At 41.4% G+C, this 21,057-nt stretch overlaps 1 protein-coding gene across 1 annotated transcript in view; it reads right to left on the reverse strand.

Moving 5' to 3' along the window:
• The window catches only part of LOC310847730 (uncharacterized protein), a 49,719-nt gene extending 31,916 nt beyond the window's left edge, over window positions 1–17,803 (reverse strand). Inside the window, 11 exon segments of the mRNA XM_083745788.1 lie at window positions 2,965–3,137; window positions 3,792–3,930; window positions 4,900–5,087; window positions 5,406–5,541; window positions 7,211–7,324; window positions 7,328–7,387; window positions 8,429–8,589; window positions 9,310–9,459; window positions 11,712–11,874; window positions 13,071–13,380; window positions 17,275–17,803. Of these exon segments, the coding sequence (XP_083601914.1) occupies window positions 2,965–3,137; window positions 3,792–3,930; window positions 4,900–5,087; window positions 5,406–5,541; window positions 7,211–7,324; window positions 7,328–7,387; window positions 8,429–8,589; window positions 9,310–9,459; window positions 11,712–11,874; window positions 13,071–13,271 (1,485 nt within the window). The 5' untranslated portion in view covers window positions 13,272–13,380; window positions 17,275–17,803.
• Window positions 17,804–21,057: the final 3,254 nt, after the last annotated feature.

Raw genomic sequence — 21,057 nt, forward strand, 5'->3', positions numbered from 1 at the left:
GCCCTAGGTTGTGTGGTCAACAGTCAGGCATCACTGGAGAGCACTCTAGGACTAGATAGTTTCACACAGGAGCAGACCATGCAGAAGGGGGAAACTTTGTGCAATGCAAATTCATTGGCAGGAGCTCTGGATTGGTCCCATTGGTGCGTTGAGTTGCTTTTCCTCCCTCTAAGTAAGCAGGAGCAACTCAGCTCTTGGGAGGTGTAGTGAGAGCCACCTTCCCATGGGGGGTGGATACGGGTCTTAGCCAAGCCATGATCTCTTAGCCTTGGTTCCCCATCATAAATACAAGAGTACTAAAACTGATGATAATCAGGTGGCCAGGTGAAATTGTGTCTACTGTGGAGCTGAGTGGCAAGGAAACCCTTGTTCCTGCCCCAGTGCATGTGGAGCATCAATGGCTGCAAGCTACAACAGCATGGAGGTCTGCTGGGGGAGGTCAAGTATGAAAGCACCCAGTCACTAAAATGTTGCTGTGGAAACCAGAGGCTCCGACCTTTCGGGGCCAGGGGTACTTCTGAAACTATTGTGGGGACCAGGAAATACCTGTATTTCACAGAAGAAATAATAGTGATGCTCAGAAAAATTCCTTCCCCAGAACAAAACAACAAAATAACTTTCATTATCATTCATCTTCTTGTGACCAGGTGGACAATAAATTCATTGTTCTTTAAAACCCAGTTTGAATTGTTAGTTTCAGTACTGCCAAACATGGGGTAAGGAGCACATTATTTGAGAGATTTCTATAAGCTCCTTCTCCCCCAAACCCACTTGTATCAATACATGCCCACCTGGTGACACCCACCATCCAACAGAGGGAGGAGGAAACTGATGCAGTGTGGGTCAAATACCTGGGTGTCAAATACCAGCTGTGCAATACTTTCAAAGATAATTCCCTCACAGAAGCAAAGATTGATTTATAAGGCAATTTCCACCACAAAACCTCCCAGTCTCTATCACTGAGCGAAAGCTGGATATTTTGTTCCCAGCACAACTTCTAACCAGCAGGTCCACCTACAGTGGCATCCAATATAATTTTAGAAAGAACTGAGAGTAAGCCTTTATTATTCAATAATAGTTGTTCAATGGCCTTAAGACTCCATTTCCCTTCTCCCAAAGAACACCACAGGAGAGATTGGTTCAGGCCAAGCACGCATCAAGCCCAAGACTCCCAAAAAACTGCCGGCACAATATCCCCAGGAAATTTCTGCTTGAATGTTTTCAGCTGGACACAATAGTACTGATGGAAAGGGAGCATGTATCTTCTGAGTGACCTCTGCCCCTTTTCCTCTGCCCCTGCCCCTGTGAGTGTCAGCAATATGCGCTCCCTGACAGCCAAATTGCCACTTTTAACTATTTTCATGAAAAACACTTTGCAGACTTAGTTTGCACCTTGTTATCCACTATGTATATTAAAGCACAACAATAATGTTTTTGGAAAATAATAAAACCTAGGTAACATTCAAGAATTTAGTCCATTCATTTTGCTGTAATTATAAGCACATTTATAAGCACATTAGGGTTGGGGCCACTAATACACAACAGCAAGAACCTCAGGTTCATGGGTTCAAGCCCAACATTGGGCAAAATATACCTGCATTTCAGGGGGTTGAAACAGATTACACTTGGGGTCCCTTGCAACTCTGAAATTCGATGAGTCTATGGTTCTATGAACTGGATATGTAACAAAATTTTATTTTATAAACATAGGCAGGAATTACATTAGGGGTTTATTTTGAGTCGTAAGCAAACAGATTCCTACAAAGAACTGCTGGCACAATATCCCCAGGAAATTTCTGCTTGAATGTTTTCAACTGGACACAATAGTACTGATGAAAATGGAGCATGCATCTTCTGACATTCTCCTCTGCCCCTGCCCCTGTGAGTATCAGCAATATGTGCTCCCTGACAGCCAAATTGCCACTTTTAACGATTTTCATGGAAAACACTTTGCAGACTCAGTTTTCACCTTGTTATCCACCATGTTTATTAAAGAACAACAAAATTGTGTTGGGAAAATAATAAAACCTAGGGAATATTCATTGTCCACCATACAACTCAAGAGTTCTATGCTTAACCCACCAATTTTACTATATTTAGAAGCACATTTAAACTCTGCCTTGGGGTTTGGGCCAGCAATACAGAACAAAGATAATCTCAGGCTCATGGGTTTGAGCCCCACATTGCGTGAAAGATGGGGGGGGGGTTGATCATTTTCCCCAGCGTTAAGTTGTTGACATTTTTTGGGGGGGGTTGTTTACTTTAAGATGGGGATCTATAAATTTTGTTGTTGTTGTTGTTTTTTAAAAAGTGCCCCTATTTTTCTCAGACATTTTGCCAATTCAGCAAAAATCTGCCCAGACACCATTTTGCAGCCCAATTCCTGGATGTGTCCGGGAAAACCCAGATATATGGCAGCCCTAGATTAGCCTTGGGGTCCCTTGCAACTCTGAAATTCTATGGGTCTATGAATTGGTTATGTAACAATATTTTTAAAGCAACATTTTCTAATTTTATAAACATAGGCAAGAATTCCATTAGAGCAAGCAATGCCTTTTCTTCACTACAACCAGGACATAATAATATTGAAAATAGTGGGATGGGGGATAGACCGCCTGACCAAGAAGTGGGGGGATAGAATTTGGATCCTCACCAATGAAACAATATTATTTGCATACATACATACACCCACCCAGAGAATCATGGGAAATGTAGTTTACCCTTCAGAGAGCTACAATTCTCAGCAGACTTAAGTTATAGTTGCCTGAATTCCTTGAGGGGGGAAATGTGAATTGAATGCACTTTTTTTTAAGGTACAGGCTGCAATCCCAACCCTACTTACTTGGGTGAAGTCCAAATCAATTCTGGCTTAACATAATTAATACTAAGCCACAGGCGTGTTTCTGCCCCACAAACTAATCCAACTTTTTGAAGAAATGACAATGCTATAAGATGGGTCCCTTAGCGAGAGAATGCACATATCCGGTATGGCAGGGGAGACAATGCCAAACCCATCCTATATTCACGGCTTAATGTCGTATTCTTTGGAGCTTGGAAAGTGAACTTCTGAATTAGGGCAGTGAAGAAAAGAAAGAGCTCAGTCCTCGCCAACTGCTCTCCCAGACAAACTCGCTTTCCTGGAAGAGAGGGAGAAAAAGATTTTTTCAGTGGAGAGCTTTTGCTACAGTAAACAGCTGAACAGTTTAAAAAAACACTGAGAGAACAAATACTTTTAAACGGTATGTTGTTGCAAAATAAAGATAGAAATCAGTCCTCTGTATTCCCTAGTGAAGCAAATGGGAACACTGAACAAATATGATCCTGGTTTTTGAGAATTTGGAATAGATACATTTCAATTAACATAAATTTCTCTCATATGTAGTTTTGGAGAAAATTTCAATTTCATGTTTATTTTATTAGGAATCTCCCTAATCTGCATATAGTTTATCTAAGGGTGTAGCAAACAGAGTTAGTTGCTCAAGATCCAGATGGAAGTAGGTTTCTGTTCTAGGGCAGCTGAGAAAGGTCCCAGTAAATATTCCCTAAAAAAATCCAAACTGCTTGCTTACTGGGTGGAGGGGGGGAGTATATCAACACCATTTCATGTAACATCCCACCTCCCATGGCAGCCATTTTGTGACATGCACACAGAGCACTTCCTCAAAATCCTAAATGTGACCACTGGTCCCAATAGGGTGGTAACCCCAGCAATACACAAGGCTCTCAGCAACCAAATCACCATCATATTGTCACTGTTGCAGTTCTGATGAGAAGCCCATGAACTTTTTTACCTGCAGAGAATGGCAAGAACGCTTCCCTTTTCATGAACTGATCATTTTCCAGGAAATGGCCAGGATTAAACTCATTGGGTGTTTTCCACTCATCCTTGTCAAACAGCACAGAGGTCAAATTGGCGAGCATTATGGTTCCCTGGCAAAGGAGAAGCAGAGAAGAAAGTAGATAAAAATGACAAGGTGCTTTCGAGTTTGTAACCTTGTGTTACAAATACTTCAGGTTACAGACTCCACTAACAAGGAAGTAGTACCTCGGGTTGAGAACTTTACCTCAGGATGGGAACAGAAATCACACAGTAGTGGTGTGGGGGCAGCGGGAAGCCCCATTAGCTAAGGTGGTACCTTAGGTTCAGAACGGTTTCAGGTTAAGAACACACCTTTGGAATGAATTAAGTTCGTAACCAGAGGTACACTGTATTCTCTTTGAAATTATAGTAGTACTAAGCCTCTATCCCCTGACAGAGCAAGGATATGTTCTGAAAGCAATATTTACTTCTCATTATTAAGTAATTCATCCAACGAAGTCCCACAAAAGCACAGTTCCAATATAGATTTTAAAAGACATTTAAAGTCAGGTTGGGAATCAATATGGTTTCCTCTCAAAGAAAAAGAAGAGAAGATAGTAGTTTAAACTGGCAGAGAACTCTTTGTGTTTTTATCTGTGCAACTATCTACAGCAGTACTGAGCCTCCTGGATCCAAGTCCAACCATTCTTGCCTATTGCTTATGCTGGCTCAGGTTGGTAAGAGTTGGACTTGAACAACATCTGGAGGACCTCATGTTGGCCAACCCTCATTTAGAACTCTGGCTTCAAGTTTTTGTATCTTGAAGGAAGAGGAAAGGAAAATAAGAATGGTATACAGTGGTACCTCGGGTTACAGATGCTTCAAGTTACAGACGCTTCAGGTTACAGACTCTGCTAACCCAGAAATAGTACCTCGGGTTAAGAACTTTGCTTCAGGATGAGAACAGAAATCACACGGCAGAGGTGGGAGGCCCCATTAACCTGGTACCTCGGATTAAGAACAGTTTCAGGTTTAGAACGGACCTGCGGAATGAATTAAGTTCTTAACCCAAGGTACCATCGTATCATCTTAATACTTACTTTGGGAATATGAAACCCAGCAAGTGTAGTGTCCTTAGTTGTCATCCGGGGCGAATTCACAGGCACAATGTTGCTTATTCTTTGAATTTCATGAACAACCGCATTGGTATACGGCATGCTGTCCCTGTCATCGATTGCTGGCTGGCGAGACTGGCCAATCACAGAATCTATTTCTGCTTGGACTTTTGCTGCAGAGAAAAGAAAATCTGCTATCAATACAAGGAGAACAGACATAAACCAATATCTGCAAGGAAACTGCATCTTGATGTCCCACCACTGAGTACCCAGTAGATGGTGACAAGTGATAGACCCTCCTGAGTAGCGGTATCTCATTTGTGAAATTCCCTTCAACTGAAAAAGCACACAGGACTTTCACTAGTCAAGTTCCAGCAATGGCTTAAGACTTCATTCTTTTATTGAGGGGAATGTGTGTTTTCTGACGAGTCCACCTGAAGCTGCAGTATTCTGACTGTAATGAAAGGCAAATGAGTCAACTACAGTTCTACCTTGAATTTCTGGGTATATGGCCATGTACAGCAAAGCCCAGCGCAGGGTTGTAGAAACTGATTCTGTTCCAGCAGAAAACAGATCCAGTGTTGATTGTAGGAGGCTTTCTTCATGGAAGCTGGAAGGGGCATCCTCCTTAAAGCAAAGAAAATGCACCAGGGAGTTCAGCTGTCATTAAAAACACCATCCTACTGACAGCCCCACATGTCAAGAGATCACCAGGGGATTCAGTGACTCTAATCCTGCCTCTAGAGAAAGCTAGAGAGTTCCAGAAAAACATCTACTTCTGCTTCATTGACTATGCAAAAGCCTTTGACTGTGTCGACCACAGCAAACTATGGCAAGTTCTTAAAGAAATGGTAGTGCCTGATCACCTCATCTGTCTCCTGAGAAATCTCTATGTGAGGCAAGAAGCTACAATTAGAACTGGATATGGAACAACTGATTGGTTCAAAATTGGGAAAGGAGTACGGCAAGGCTGTATATTGTCTCCCTGCTTATTTAACTCATATGCAGAATTCATCATGCGAAAGCCTGGGCTGGATGAATCCCAAGTCGGAATTAAGATCGCTGGAAGAAATATCAACAACCTCAGATATGAAGATGACACAACCTTGATGGCAGAAAGTGAGGAGGAATTAAAGAACCTTTTAATGAGGGTGAAAGAGGAGAGCGCAAAATATGGTCTGAAGCTCAACACCCAAAAAACGAAGATCATGGCCACTGGGCCCATCACCTCCTGGCAAATAGAAGGGGAAGAAATGGAGGTGATGAGAGATTTTTCTTTCTTAGGCTCCATGATCACTGCAGATGGTGACAGCAGTCACGAAATTAAAAGACGCCTTTTCCTTGGGAGAAAGGCGATGGCAAACCTAGACAGCATCTTAAAAAGCAGAGACATCACCTTACCAACAAAGGTCCATATAGTTAAAGCCATGGTTTTCCCAGTAACTATGTATGGAAGTGGGAGCTGGACCATCAAGAAGGCTGATCGCCAAAGAATTGACGCTTTTGAATTATGGTGCTGGAGGAGACTCTTGAGAGTCCCATGAACTGCAAGAAGATCAAGCACGTCCATTCTTCAGGAAATCAGCCCTGAGTGCTCACTGGAAGGACATATCGTGAAGCTGAGGCTCCAATACTTTGGCCACCTCATGAGAAGAGAAGACTCCCTGGAAAAGACCCTGATGTTGGGAAAGATGGAGGGCACAAGGAGAAGGGGACGACAGAGGACAAGATGGTTGGACAGTGTTCTCGAAGCTACAAACATGAGTCTGGCCAAATTGCGGGAGGCAGTGGAAGACAGGAGTGCCTGGCGTGTTCTGGTCCATGGGGTCACGAAGAGTCGTACACGACTAAACAACAACAATCCTGCCTCTAGGAAGGTCCAGTCAAGAGTCCTGTGACTCTCTGATGCTGGCATAAAGTTTGGGTTTATTCTGGTCAATAATTCCTGGTCTGAGTTTATTCAGGCAACTGAATCCTTTGGTCATGAGATCCCTCCACTGCAGAGATTCTTTTAGTCATGTCAACTGTGTGCTCTCACAAACCTCCGACTAGTGGTGAAATCCCAGCAGTGAACAAGTGGGGAGGTGTCTCCCCACAAAATACATGACCTCATATTCTGTGCATGCAGAAATGTATTTTGTCTGAAGTCATAAATTCAACAGAAAGAATATGGTCAGGCACTAAGGACCATTCAGACAAGCCACATGACTAGTTATGATTTTTAATATTGCTTCTCTGCCTTCTACTACTGTTTTGTTATTAAAGATACATACTTTTTTACCTTTTCATCTCTCACCTTGGCCATTTCATTTAGGTAGGCATCAATGAAGTCTCTGGGTTCAGATGGGTTCCAGTCTTCTTTGTGTTTTTCAATGATTTCTCTCACAAAGGATTTCACCTGCCCCCATTTTTAAAAAAGTGTCAGATGGGGCCCTGGCAAGTGCTTCATGACAGTAGGAAATGCATCGTACAGCTGAGGAAACAAACACTAATATCATATATGTGAAGGAAAAACCCTCTCAAAAAAGCATTCACATCATGTCATTGTCATGGGAAAGGAGCTAGCAGTAATAAAGGCTGGTGTGCACAGGCTCAAAGATGGCCGACTCTCTTGGAACCAGAGCAAATATTGCACTCACCACTGCTTACGATGGGACCCCATGGCAATGTCTTAACTTCTTGGTTAGAATGTACAGATTGCAAATCAAATGGCATCATTGTGGTTAGTTCTACGAACACAACTTGTAATTCACTGATTGACTTCTCAAGAAGATGTTTGCCATCATTTGAAAAAGGCCTTTATCAATGCCTGCTCATGTCATGAATATGTAGAGTTTCCCTTTAATGTTATGCATCTGCATGGGGCTTCCATTCACAGATTAGAACAGGTTTGTGTAGGATCAAGTCACACCCTGTTCACATACACAGAGATTTTATTCAGTCACACATGTGACAGCCCTCCTATTAGTAATTTCATTCTCTTTTTGCTGCTGGATCTTGTGATCCACTGTTTACATTCCATAGTGATAGGAGTGTGGGAACAGAACTTAGACTCGGACAGAGGCGACGTGTGAAGCTGCTGCTCACACTCAGCCATGCTTGTTATTTTGATCTTTTGTAAATAAAGAAGCTGTCGTGATGCCAAATACCTACAGCCTCACTTCTTTGCTGATACTCTGCTAATGCTAATAGCGTGCCCACAGCTCCACTGGATGTGGGTCACTGGACACCTGCGTATGAGGAATGGATATGCGCATACCTCCAGCCACTTAAAAACACAACCTCTGCTGTAATACACGTTACAATACTAAAGTCTTTAGTGCCTTGATAAAAAAAAAGCTAGAAGGCAAAGAAATATGGATGAGTCAAGAGACTTGAATGAATAGTAAGGGAGAAAACAGGAATGAGAACATGGAGAAACAGGAGGACCCAAAGCAAATGATTGCACAGTCAGCAAGAATGTGGGAATGTGTCTGGAATCAAAGCAATTCTGTTGAACTCAAAGAAGACCTACCACACTCCAAAAACTTCCCTGAAGGCGGTTTGTCTCATCAAACAGGTGCAATAAATTATGGAAACGGCTGTCATGGTAATCAAAGCGGTCCCCAAAAGTGATGGAACAGATGATATTTGAAACAGCATTCTGAATCTGAAATTGAGGGTCAAATGGCTGCCCTGGAGAGAGAAAGAAAATGGTGCAGAAGGAATTGGGGTGCTTCTAGCTTCCATATAACAAAAACAGAAGGCAGGGAAAGTGGTTGGATGTTGATGAGGCAGGATTTGTTTTAGCTGAAAAAATCATTTCATATTAACATTATATCTTGTAATTTAACCTGGGACACTCAGGACTCTGAGGCCCATTTATATTTATTCTCTATAGGCAATGATTATTCTGCAGTATGGTGATATTGATCTGAGATGCAGGAGGTCAGGAAAGGGCATTTTTGTAACAATGGCTGTCAAAAAGGATAAGGACCATCCCCATCAGACACAGTATAGAGACACACTGATATACCAAAAATATTGCACTTCAAACACTACTCTATTTGTGACGTTGGTTGTCAAAATTATCAAAAATCTGCAGATATCCTCAAAACGCAACCTTTGTTCTTACTCTGTTCTAGTTCAAGGGCTTTTAGCTCCCATGGCAGGTTCCCGCACTGAGCTTCACACTAGAACTTTTGTGCACCACAATGAGCCTCTGTGGAGCTTCCTATCAACACCCCCTTTGCCATCACAGGGTCATTGCAGTCCAAGCAGAGCTACATTTGTGTGAAGAAATAATGCCACACAGCTTTGCACCTAGCTGATGTAGTCTTGACCTAGTTCATATAAAGCAGCAACTTAAGGTAAGTATCATAGGTGGGCCACAGGTTTGTTGACTCTGGTTCTCACCTTTCTCAGCTTCTATTGCTTCATTTAAGTAATGGCTTTCCTCCTGTATTCTTTCTTCTAAAGACCTTTTGCCCAAACCAAAGTTTCTGAGAGTTGATAAGGCAAATCGTCTTTGTTGTTTCCAGATGAGACCATTAGAGAAGACTATTCCTAGATGGGAAGGAGTAATAAGTACGTAGAGCAAGTAAGTAGATTTAGCAATCCTGTTAATTCCAAGATGGACTCCTCTTTGCTTTCCATTATTCTGCTTGCCTGCTGATGACATTTGGAAAGACTGCAAGGCATTAGAAACTAGCCAATTTGTGCTGGTGGCTTTTATCTGTTTGCTCTGAATTCTGCCGTTTGCTGTTACTGCTGTTTCATTGATGCTTTTTGTGTGTTTCGCTGTTTGGGTATAATTTTTAATACTAATTTTATTTTGTCCTGTGAAACACTGCGAACTCTTGATAGAAAAGCAGCATTAAAAAATGTGGAAGAAGTGTAGTGAAGAAGTCATGCAGTTAATATATTTTGCTCCTTCCTCTCCTTAGGCCACTCAGGCATTTCCCCCCCCTGGAATTAACTGGTTTAGATTTAAAATGGGGGTCCCACTCTAGCCCCTTCTGTAATTATTCACACCCTTCCTTTCCTTGTGGTTAATAGATTTATTTTGTTTTTTATTTTTGTTTCATTTTGCTATGTTAACGTCATTATCCCTCCTTAGGTTGGCTTGTGAACTGTAGTCCTTTTTCCAGGATTTGCCCTATAAGTAGATAAATGACATCTACTTCTGCTTCATTGACTGTGCAAGAGCCTTTGACTGTATTGACCACAGCAAACTATGGCAAGTTCTTAAAGAAATAGGAGTGCCTGATGACCTCATCTGTCTCCTGAGAAATCTCTATGTGGGACAAGAAGCTACAGTTAGAACTGGATATGGAACAACTGATTGGTTCAAAATTGGGAAAGGAGTACGGCAAGGCTGTATATTGTCTCCCTGCTTATTTAACTTATATGCAGAATTCATCATGCGAAAGGCTGGGCTAGATGAATCCCAAGTCGGAATTAAGATTGCCGGAAGAAATATCAACAACCTCAGATATGAAGATGACACAACCTTGATGGCAGAAAGTGAGGAGGAATTAAAGAACCTTTTAATGAGGGTGAAAGAGGAGAGCGCAAAATATGGTCTGAAGCTCAACATCAAAAAAACGAAAATCATGGCCACTGGGCCCATCACCTCCTGGCAAATAGAAGGGGAAGAAATGGAGGTGGTGAGAGATTTTACTTTCTTGGGCTCCATGATCACTGTAGATGGTGACAGCAGTCACAAAATTAAAAGACGCCTTTTCCTTGGGAGAAAGGCGATGGCAAACCTAGACAGCATCTTAAAAAGCAGAGACATCACCTTACCAACAAAGGTCCATATAGTTAAAGCCATGGTTTTCCCAGTAACTATGTATGGAAGTGGGAGCTGGACCATCAAGAAGGCTGATCGCCAAAGAATTGACGCTTTTGAATTATGGAGGAGACTCTTGAGAGTCCCATGGACTGCAAGAAGATCAAACGTGTCCATTCTTAAGGAAATCAGCCCTGAGTGCTAACTGGAAGGACAGATCGTGAAGCTGAGGCTCCAATACTTTGGCCACCTCATGAGAAGAGAAGACTCCCTGGAAAAGACCCTGATGCTGGGAAAAATGGAGGGCACAAGGAGAAGGGGACGACAGACTACCAGATGGTTGGACAGTGTTCTCGAAGCTACAAACATGAATCTGACCAAACTGCGGGAGGCAGTGGAAGACAGGTGTGCCTGGCGTGCTGTTGTCCATGGGGTCACGAAGAGTCGGACATGACTAAACGACTAAACAACAACAACAGATAAATGACTATGAAGAAGATATTACTTGTTCCTTTCATGCTTAAGCACTAACTATTATTCCATCTCTACTAGTGATGGGACAGAAATTCAGTTCATCTTGAATTTAAATGCAATCTTACTTCAGTCTCGCTTGCTGAAACAATGCACAAACTGGTGTGTTATTCATGTGTAAGTGTTTCAAACTGAAGAATGGAAAAATGAAGAACTTATTGAAAGAAAAACCGACAGATTCCTCCATACATAATAATGCCAGGTTCTTATTTACAAGCTGTTTATCTTCAGTACTCAATACTGAATGGTGAGTTCAGTTAATCTAAACAGTTTAGTAGGTATACTTTTATGACACATCTTACTACTAGTAGTTTAAAGATGCAAGGAATGAAAATGAAGATTAAGGAAAGATCTAACAATGAGTCCTGAATATTTAAACTTGAGGAATAATCTAAAAGGTTCCCCAATCAATGCAGACCATTAAAAATAAAAAATAAAAAGGAATTATTTAATTATCTACGGTAAATAATTGACAACATTAAAAGAAACTTACCAGATGTCCCAAATATTTCCTGGAAACCAGGACTACTTGGTCGATCTACAAAGTTTTCACCCTGATGGACAAGAGCCTCTTTCACCAGATGCAATCCATTCACAACCACAAACCTCATGCTTCCAACCTGAAGACTGTAGACATTGCCGTATTTTTCTATAAGCTGAATGGAGATTGAGGTAGAATGTAAGAAATGATAGTTTTATTGCTTTATTGTTTGGCACCCAGCCACGCTTCCCCTGAGAGCCTCTCCAGCTTCTGTTTACACAGTGTGGCTTCGGAGCGGTCGTAAAGGAATTAGCAGAATTACACAGCGCATGTGTGTCGAAAGGGCAGTAAATCATTCCAGACAGTTCTTCTGTACTTATATCTCTTTATTCGAAACAAAATAGCACATTTACAATCCACAACAGCCATCCGTGTTAAGCTGCATTTTCTCTGCCTCCTCTCTCTCCTTGCAGCGGCTGAACTGAATGCTTTCAATTTCCACTGAGTTCACAACAGTCCAAGCTGCTTTCGTCATGTCCTGGCTTACTTCTCTTGTAAGCCCGTCCCCTCAAGCACGAGGCATAGAAGGTTAACCCTTCACTACACCCAACAATCCTCTCTATTATATATTATATATTATATATTAATTTGTCTGCTTGGTGCTTCTTGAATGCCTATATGGAAGAAGGGAACTTTGATTGCCATCAAATATATCGGGGACATCAGAAATGCCAAAATGGTTTCCGGGGACTGTACATGGACAGGCCCCCTCCATCCTCCACCTGCAATGTATTCACAAGAGTTGCTGCTTATTTGCATGTAGTAACTTTGCCTAGTCTACCACACAGGGCAAGGTAGGACAAGCAGCAACAAAACATACAAACACACACACAAAATACTCTGCCAACCACGGTAAGTGAAAGGCAGTTGTAAGACCCAGATTTGTTACAAATAACTGTAGAATAAAATAGATCCTCAAAGTTCAGAGGCAAAACACTTCTGGATACCATATTCTGGGAACAAACAAAAAGAAAGGCATTTTTCTTGGTGCCCCACATATGGGCTCCTCACAGACATCAGGCTGACCTCTCTCAGAATCAGGATGCTAAACCTGGAAGCATCTCAACCTGCTTCTCCAGCCAGGGTCTTACACTCCTTTCCAGTGCAATGTAGGGGCATATTTTGGTAGTATGGCACCCTGAGAGTGACCAAAATCTGACACACCTAAATGGATCTTCACAATGATCGATCCTCTCAATTCTTTGCCCACTTGACTCAGTGCCCTATGCCAGGGAACCACTTGCACCACCCCAAATCTGGCACAGCAGTGTAGTATTTAATTCATGCCATAGGTTTTTCCTTCATCCTTACCTTTTGTAATGAAATGTGAGGCTTCTTGAAATCCACATGTAGCATATTACCCAGCAAAGGAAGAGGCATGGGCCCTGGGGGGTAATTCCTTGGGCGAATATTTCTCTTGTAATCAGCAAGAAGTAGAAATGTAGCCAGAAACACCAGAACGACCTTCAGGGACAAGGCCTCCCAGAGGACAGAGAGCAGCTGCAGCAGCATCTTCAAACCCTTCTAGGTGTTCCTTTTGCAGATTGGTCTGCTGTCTGTTGAGGGAAACCTGAATCTGATACCACTAGAGCAGCCACACCTGTGTTCTTGGCTAATGCGCCTGTAGGAAATGAGAACAAAGTCTGCCTATATTACTGTACATCATGCCCATAAAGAGGCAGGAAATGACCTAATGAATGATTCCACCAATCAGGAAAAAGAGAGTGGGGAAGAGCGGCAATCGGAATTAAAATATTTCCTTCCTATTTTCACTTCTTTGGAACAGCAAAGGTTAATTTCCTTCATGACATTTCCAAAAAGGGTTTTCTCCCCGTGCAAATCAAAGCACTGTCAATAAAGAAAATAAAAACTTACACTAAGCAGGATGCCTTCTGCTCCTGAAAGGTTTGGATCTGGGGTAGTTTCAGCAACTCTGACCTCTGGCTAAGGAGGCCAGAGGAGTCTATCTGCTTGCCTTCTATTCAATATTGCATAGATTATATTTTGTTTTGGCAACAGTATGACTAGATCTGGGACTGGGAACCAGCACCTCTCCTGATATTTTTGGTCTCCAGTTTTTCCGATCTTTTGCCAAGCCTCTGACCCTAAAGACCCCGATTCCGGATACCAGGGGCACTGGCAAGCAATCTCACATAACAATTGTTCAATTTCATTCAAAGAAATATGAGCACCTGCCACCCGCTGTCTAACGACATGGAGCAGCTCCTTGGCATGCTCTTTTTGGAATTTTGTCAATCCCCCCCCTCCATACTCACGAAGTAGCGCGCTAAGTCTTTTCCAGTCGAGTGAAGTACAGGGGCTGGCTGCGTAAGGGATCTGGCAATCATGTTGGGGTCACCAGATGTTGGGTTGAAATAACGACAGACGAGTGGTGAGTGTCATATTGGAGGCATCTCTCGAGCAAGTCTCGAGGAGTCTCTTTTATTGAATATTACAGCATTGCCACGTATGTGCTTATTGCTGATTGGTTAACACAAGTACAAAGCAAAGGTTGCATATAGGCATTAATCACCAATAGATTAAAGGCTGGGAAAGGGAGCACAGAACTAGACAGGCATGAAAACCTCCTAATTAAACTTTTACTAGTGATTGATATAGCATTCATCCGTAGATGTGGTCAACTATGCATTAAGAACAGGTCAGGGTACGAACTCAATGTGAACTGAACATTCTAAGAATGTTTCAGCTTAGAACAGTTTGCCAGAATCATGTGCAGAAGCAAAGCTTAGAAGCAAGACTTCCCATCAGGCCACAGTCATGTGCAGAAGCAGAGCTTCCCATTATGCAGGCATGTGCAAAAGCAAGGCTTCCCTTCAAATACGAACCAGAATTGTTATATGAAGATAAAGAGGGGAGGATATAGAATATAATAAAATTATAGAACAGGAGGTAGAACAACAAATCAAATTTTGGGAATATAAAAATTTTGAATGGGCAAATAAACCAGGCAAGATCCTTGCCTGGCAATTAAAAAAACAAAGAAATGAAAAATTAATAAATAAAATAAAAGTATAAGAGAGGACAATAAAGGATATGACACAAATTAAAAAAGAATTTGAAAACTATTACAAAAAATTATATCAAAAAGATGAAGCCAATAATCCTGCATAAATTTTATAAACCGCATTTAACAATGAAATGGGTCTATAATTTGAGACAGATTCCAAGTCCGTACCTTGTTTTGGCAGGAGCGTTATATACGCTTGAGTCCAAGAGTCTGGAATATTCCATTCTTTTAGCCAGGTCAGACCCACCGCATCATGATATAACTCCATGTCAGGGAGACCAAATCCTCCTCTCTCCTTCTTATCTATCATTATTTTGTGTTTTATTCTTGGCTTTTTCCCTGACCATATGAATTTAGCCAAATCTCTTTTCCAATTATTAAAACATTTATCTCCTCCTAGTATTGGGATACTTTGAAATAAAAACATCATCCTTGGTAATATGTTCATCTTTATTACCGATATTTTCCCTAGTAAGAAAAGATTTAATTTTCCCCATACTTGCAAATCATTTTTTATTTCATTCCATGTTTTCCCATAGTTCTCATTACTTAAATCTATAGTGTTTGTTGTTAAATTTATTCCAAGATACTTTATTTTCTTTTTGATTTCCAATCCTGTAATTTCTTGTAATTTCACTTTATCTTTTTCTTCCATATTTTTCACTAACATTTTGGTTTTCCCATAGTTTAATTTAAATCCTGCTAATCTGCCATATTCGTTTATGCATTCCAATATTCTAGGTGTACATTGTAGGGGATTTTCTGTTGTGATCATAACATCATCTGCAAGGGCTCTTAACGTATATCTTTTTCCACCAACTGCTATTCCTCTTATTTGGTTGTCCTGCCTTATTTTCTCTAATAGAACCTCTAATACTATTATAAATAACATTGGGGATAGGGGGCATCCTTGTCTTGTACCTTGTATCAAAAGATATTGATTTCTTCTCCAAACTCTCCATTAATAATAATTTTTGCTTTCTGTTGGTTATATATTGCATTTATACCTTTTTGGAATTTTTCACCTAGACACAATTCTTTTAATAGTTTTTTCATAAATTCCCACGAGATTTTATCGAAAGCCTTCTCTGCATCGATTGAAATCAGGGCTGCTTGTTTATCTCTTCTTACTTGTAGATATTCCATTATGTCTATTATATTTCTAATATTATCCTTTATTTGTCTACCTTCCACAAATCCAGCCTGGTTTTTATGTACTATTTTTCCTATAATTTTTTTCAACCTGGGAAAAATTGTGGAAAGAAGATATGAAATTCACCATGTGTTATATACTGAAAGAAAATTACCTTAAAATGCAACATAGATGGTACTTAACACCCGAAAGAATAGCAAAAATGAATAAGAACTGTAGTGATGTCTGCTGGCGATGCAATACTGGAAAAGGTACTATGATCCATATATGGTGGAATTGTTTAAACATCAAACAATTTTGGGAAACAATATATAATGAAATGAAAAAAAATATTTAGATATTCATTTAGGAAAACACCAGAAGGTTTTTTATTGGGAATAGTACCAGGAAGCCTAAAGGAAGACGACAAGACCTTATATTTATATGCAACGGTAGCCGCAAAGCTATTGATTGCGAAAAATTGGAAAAGTAATAGACAAAAATAGAGTGGCTTGCCAAATTATTGGAGTACTACAATATATCCAAAGCAATGGGAGAAATTGGAAGAATCTCAAAAGAGAAGATAGATAGGGACTGGAAGGTGTTTGAAAGATACTTGCAAAATCGTATCGAAAAATCAGAACTCCTATTAGACTAAACAAGTTCCATTTCAAGTACAAGTTCCATTTCAAGTACCGAAATACTAAATAAGATGGATAACAATGTGTAATAGAAAAAGAAGTATGAAATTAGGTTAAAGGTGTGTGAAAGAAAGTAATGGAAGTGGAAAGAAATTGTAATTGAGTAGATTGGAAGTCTAACACAAGGGTGGGGTGAGGGTGGTGGATGGTGATGGGAAAAGGAATTATTTGTGGGATTGAGTGTAGGTATGTTTGAACACTTTTAAGGATTGTATGAAATGTATGTTTGTATGCTTGTATATTTGTAACATATGTGTATAACAAAACAAAACAAAAAAAAAAAAAGGAAACACAATGGCCACAATTTGATCTCTTTTCTGTCCTCCCCACCACCACCACCACCAATACCTATAGCTTATCAGGGAGTTTCTCCCAGAAGGCTATATGCTAGAATATATCATACTAATAATTCAGTTCAGGTGCAATTGTTCCAGATTTTCATTATTGTCCACCTAGTGACAGGAAGATAAACAGTAAGAACATTGTTCTTTAAAACCCGATTTGAATCGCGACAGGTTCAATAGTGCCAGGCTTGGGGTAAGCAGTAAATCCTGTTGCATTATTCTAGAATTTTTTATAAACATCTTCTCCCCCAAAGCATTGGACATCCCAAACAAATTCAACAGATGGAAATCCTGCACCAACATGACTTACCAGCTGCTCTCTTCAGTGACGGGAACCAGTTAGAGCTGCACAGGAAGACCTATTCAGTAGGCTCTTTAGAAGAGAGCCAGAGGAAGCCCACAGTGTCTTGGGACCCTGGCTTGATTCTGACCTTCCTTTACAAAGGGTGAAAGCAAGCTATTTGTTCCCTCTCCTGAGAGGGGAGAGAGAGAAACAAGCAAGACCTTTCCCCCTGTTTTGAGCCAATGAGCAAACTGCAAGTTTTGGACACAAGCTGATAGAAACGCCCCAGGGTCCTAAAGACCTTCTGAATCCTGCTTTTCTATCCAGCTTCTTGTCTTGCTGTTCACTTTTCATAGAAGTTGGGAAGCATCTGGCACAGGTATTCCCTTGAAGTTATTTTGTGCAAATAGTGGGTGGGTGGGTGGGTAGGTGGCAAAAACAAATTGTTCTGCTTAAGTCCAGACACTCAAAGATCCCTAAATAGCAAATTCTAAGTACAATGTACACATCTTTACTCAGATGTAATTCTCATAATGTTTAATGGAGCTTTGTCTCAGGTAAATCAAATTGGGTATAGGATTATAGTACAGTGGTGCCTCGCAAGACGAAATTAATCCGTTCCGTGAGGCTCTTTGTATAGCGGTTTTTTCGTCTTGCGAAGCAGGCCCATTGACAGCTTAGCGGATTAGCGCTATTAGCGGTTTAGCGGCTTTTAGCGGCTTTTAGCGGCTTCTTTTAGCGGCTTTTAAGCTTAGCAGATCAGCTGATAAGAGGCCTAGCTGCTTAGAAAAAGGGGGGAAAGGGGGGGAAACCCGCAGGAACTCGCAAGACATTTTCGTCTTGCGAAGCAAGCCCATAGGGAAATTCGTTTTGCGAAGCGCCTCCAAAACGGAAAACCCTTTCGTCTAGCGGGTTTTCCGTCTTGCAAGGTGTTCGTCTTGCGGGGCACCACTGTAGTCAGGGTAGATTAAGAACAGTTGAAGCATCATAACTGTACATTGGTACCTCAGGTTAAGTACTTAATTCGTTCCGGAGCTCCGTACTTAACCTGAAACTGTTCTTAACCTGAAGCACCACTTTAGCTAATGGAGCCTCCTGCTGCTGCTGCGCCGCCGGAGCACGATTTCTGTTCTTATCCTGAAGCAAAGTTCTTAACCTGAAGCACTATTTCTGGGTTAGTGGAGTCTTTAACCTGAAGCGTATGTAACCTGAGGTACCACTGTACTAAATAGTGCTGCTCCTTTGTTCTCCCTCCTTCCTCCCAATCAAATGAAACTTCCCTGCCTGGTTACTCAGAAGTAAGTCCCAATGTACTCAATGAGGAGGACTCTCAGGTAATGTGTATAGGCTTACAGGCTCCATCTTAAGGGGGCATGGGTTCATTTACAGTCTGTTTTAGCTATGCACTGCTGCTGTTGCATTCCTATGGTGTCATTCTTGGTTTTTTATTGTTTACTTTTGTTTTTAGGATTTACATAGACACCAATGCTGTATTTACAAATTATTGGTGGATAGATGGAAATGCTGAACTATAACTGGCAGCTATAAAATTGTTATTACATAAAATAATGTTGAAAATAATGGGGTGGGGGAGAGACCCCCGTACCAAGGACAGGGAATGAGGACTCTGGAGCCTCATCAATGGATCATTATGCTCTGCATACAAAATCACCTGAAATGTGATTTCCCAGGAAATGTTGCTCTCTCAGGGGTAAACTACAACTCCCAAATAACTACAGTTCCCCAGATTCATTGAGGGGGCAAGTCTGTTTTGAATGTGTTTTAAAGATACATGCTGCAATCCCAACCCTACTTACCTGGGTTAAGCCCTAATAAATTCTGGCTAAACATAATTAGGATTATGAGGTAAAATTAGGATTTGGAGGTAAAATTGGTAATGATATGTTGGGCTAAAGATATTGGACATAGCATACAGTTAGAAGATTGGGAGAGGTTATGGAATGAAGGTATTACCGTATTTTTCGCCCTATACGGCGCACTGGCCCATAGGACGCACCTCATTTTTTGGGAGGGGGGGAAATGAATAAAAATAATTTATTTCCCCCCCCCAGCCCCCAGAACAGGCTGCTATCCGCAAGCCTTGCGAGCCCAGCGGGACCTCCCGCCACGCGCGCAGGGCTTGCGGACATCTGCCCGAAGCACGGGGCGTGCTCCGCAGTGCGCCCCATGCTTCGGGCTGCAGGCTGCTGCCCACAAGCCTTGCAAGCCTGCGGGAACTCCCCCAGGCTCGCAAGGCTTGCGCAGAGGTTCCTGAAGCCTGGAGAGCGAGAGGGGTCGGTGCGTACCGATGCCTCTCGCTCTCCAGGCTTCAGCGAAAGCCTGCATTCGCCCCATAGGACGCACACACATTTCCCCTTCATTTTTGGAGGGGAAAAGTGCGTCCTATAGGTCAAAAATACGGTAATTTTACAGTATGTAGTACGCTTAAAGAAAATGTTATGAAAATGATGTATAGGTGGTATTAACTGGTATTTAACGCCAGTTAAATTGGCCAACATGTAAGGAAAAAGAAGATAGTTTTTACCATATGTGGTGGACGTGTAAAGAGGTAAAAGCTTTCTGGGAAATGATATATAATGAGCTAAAGAAAATGTTTAAAAACAATTTTTTTAAAAAAAACAGAAGCTTCCAGAGCAGCCGCTAGAGAGACGGGTGGAGATCCGCGCTCCTGCAATCTCAAGGCGGACCTGGTGCCAGAGAGGGAAAAACGAGGGACTAGGCATAAGTCACCTCGATTTCAGGGGGGAAGCTGAGGGCGGAAGCCTAAGGCAGCGCAAAAGAAGAGGCTTCCCAATATTATAGAACAAAGAAAACTGATATAGAAAGACGAGGGGAAGACCTTTGCGCAAAGAGGCAAAACCACTCTCTGGTACAAACGCCCCAATTCCCCGGCATGGCAGCGCTGAACTCTCCTATAAAAAGGAGACTGTGAAAAGCAAATGCCTCCCCTGTAAAATAATGGAAAGAAAAGAAAATAATTGGAAAACCTCTGCCTGTTCAGTGGAGGGAGGGGGAGGCAGGAAGAAGCAGTTTGTGGACAGAACTACAAAACTGAACAGACAACAGAGAAGGGGGCCGTGCGGCTCATGCGAAAACCCTCTGCTAATAATTGCACAAGGTGTTTTAAGAAAAGCGTGTCTAGATACACCAGATTGAGCAAAAATAACGAACTGAAACTAGAAATTAGGAAAAACTAGAAGAGTAAACTAGTGAAAATAAACGACTAAAAAACAGACCCGCTGAGGAAAAATAACTTGAGAAATCTGACATACCTGTGTGGGAGAAGGGAAAGAGAAGTGTGGAGGTGTGCTGAGTCACGGGGATCCTCCGCCATTGACGGAGACTGCTAGAAACAGGGACAGGAAGAGAAGACGAAGAGGAGTCCTTAAAGATCCCAGAGAGAGTTTCGAAAGTCTCCGGAAGATACAGTGACATGTGTGGCTGTTAAAAGCAATTACAACCAGAAGAATACACCTATTGGATATAAATAGAAAGACAAGAATAATTTTAAAATTCACCACAGATGGTACTTAACTCCTGACAGACTGTCAAAAATAAATAAAAGGAACAACGACAAATGTTGGAAATGTAACAGAACAAAAGGTACGTTATACCACATGTGGTGGACTTGCCCAAAGATTAAAAGCTTTTGGGACATGATCCATGACAAAATAAAAAAATTGATAAGGACATCACACACACAAAAAGGCAGAGGCATATTTATTAGGAATCCTAGATAAAGATATCCCCAAAGATAAAATTAACTTATTTCTATACGCGACAACAGCG

Source organism: Podarcis gaigeae (assembly GCF_964106915.1).
Source record: "Podarcis gaigeae genome assembly, chromosome: 6".
Classification (NCBI taxonomy): domain Eukaryota; kingdom Metazoa; phylum Chordata; class Lepidosauria; order Squamata; family Lacertidae; genus Podarcis; species Podarcis gaigeae.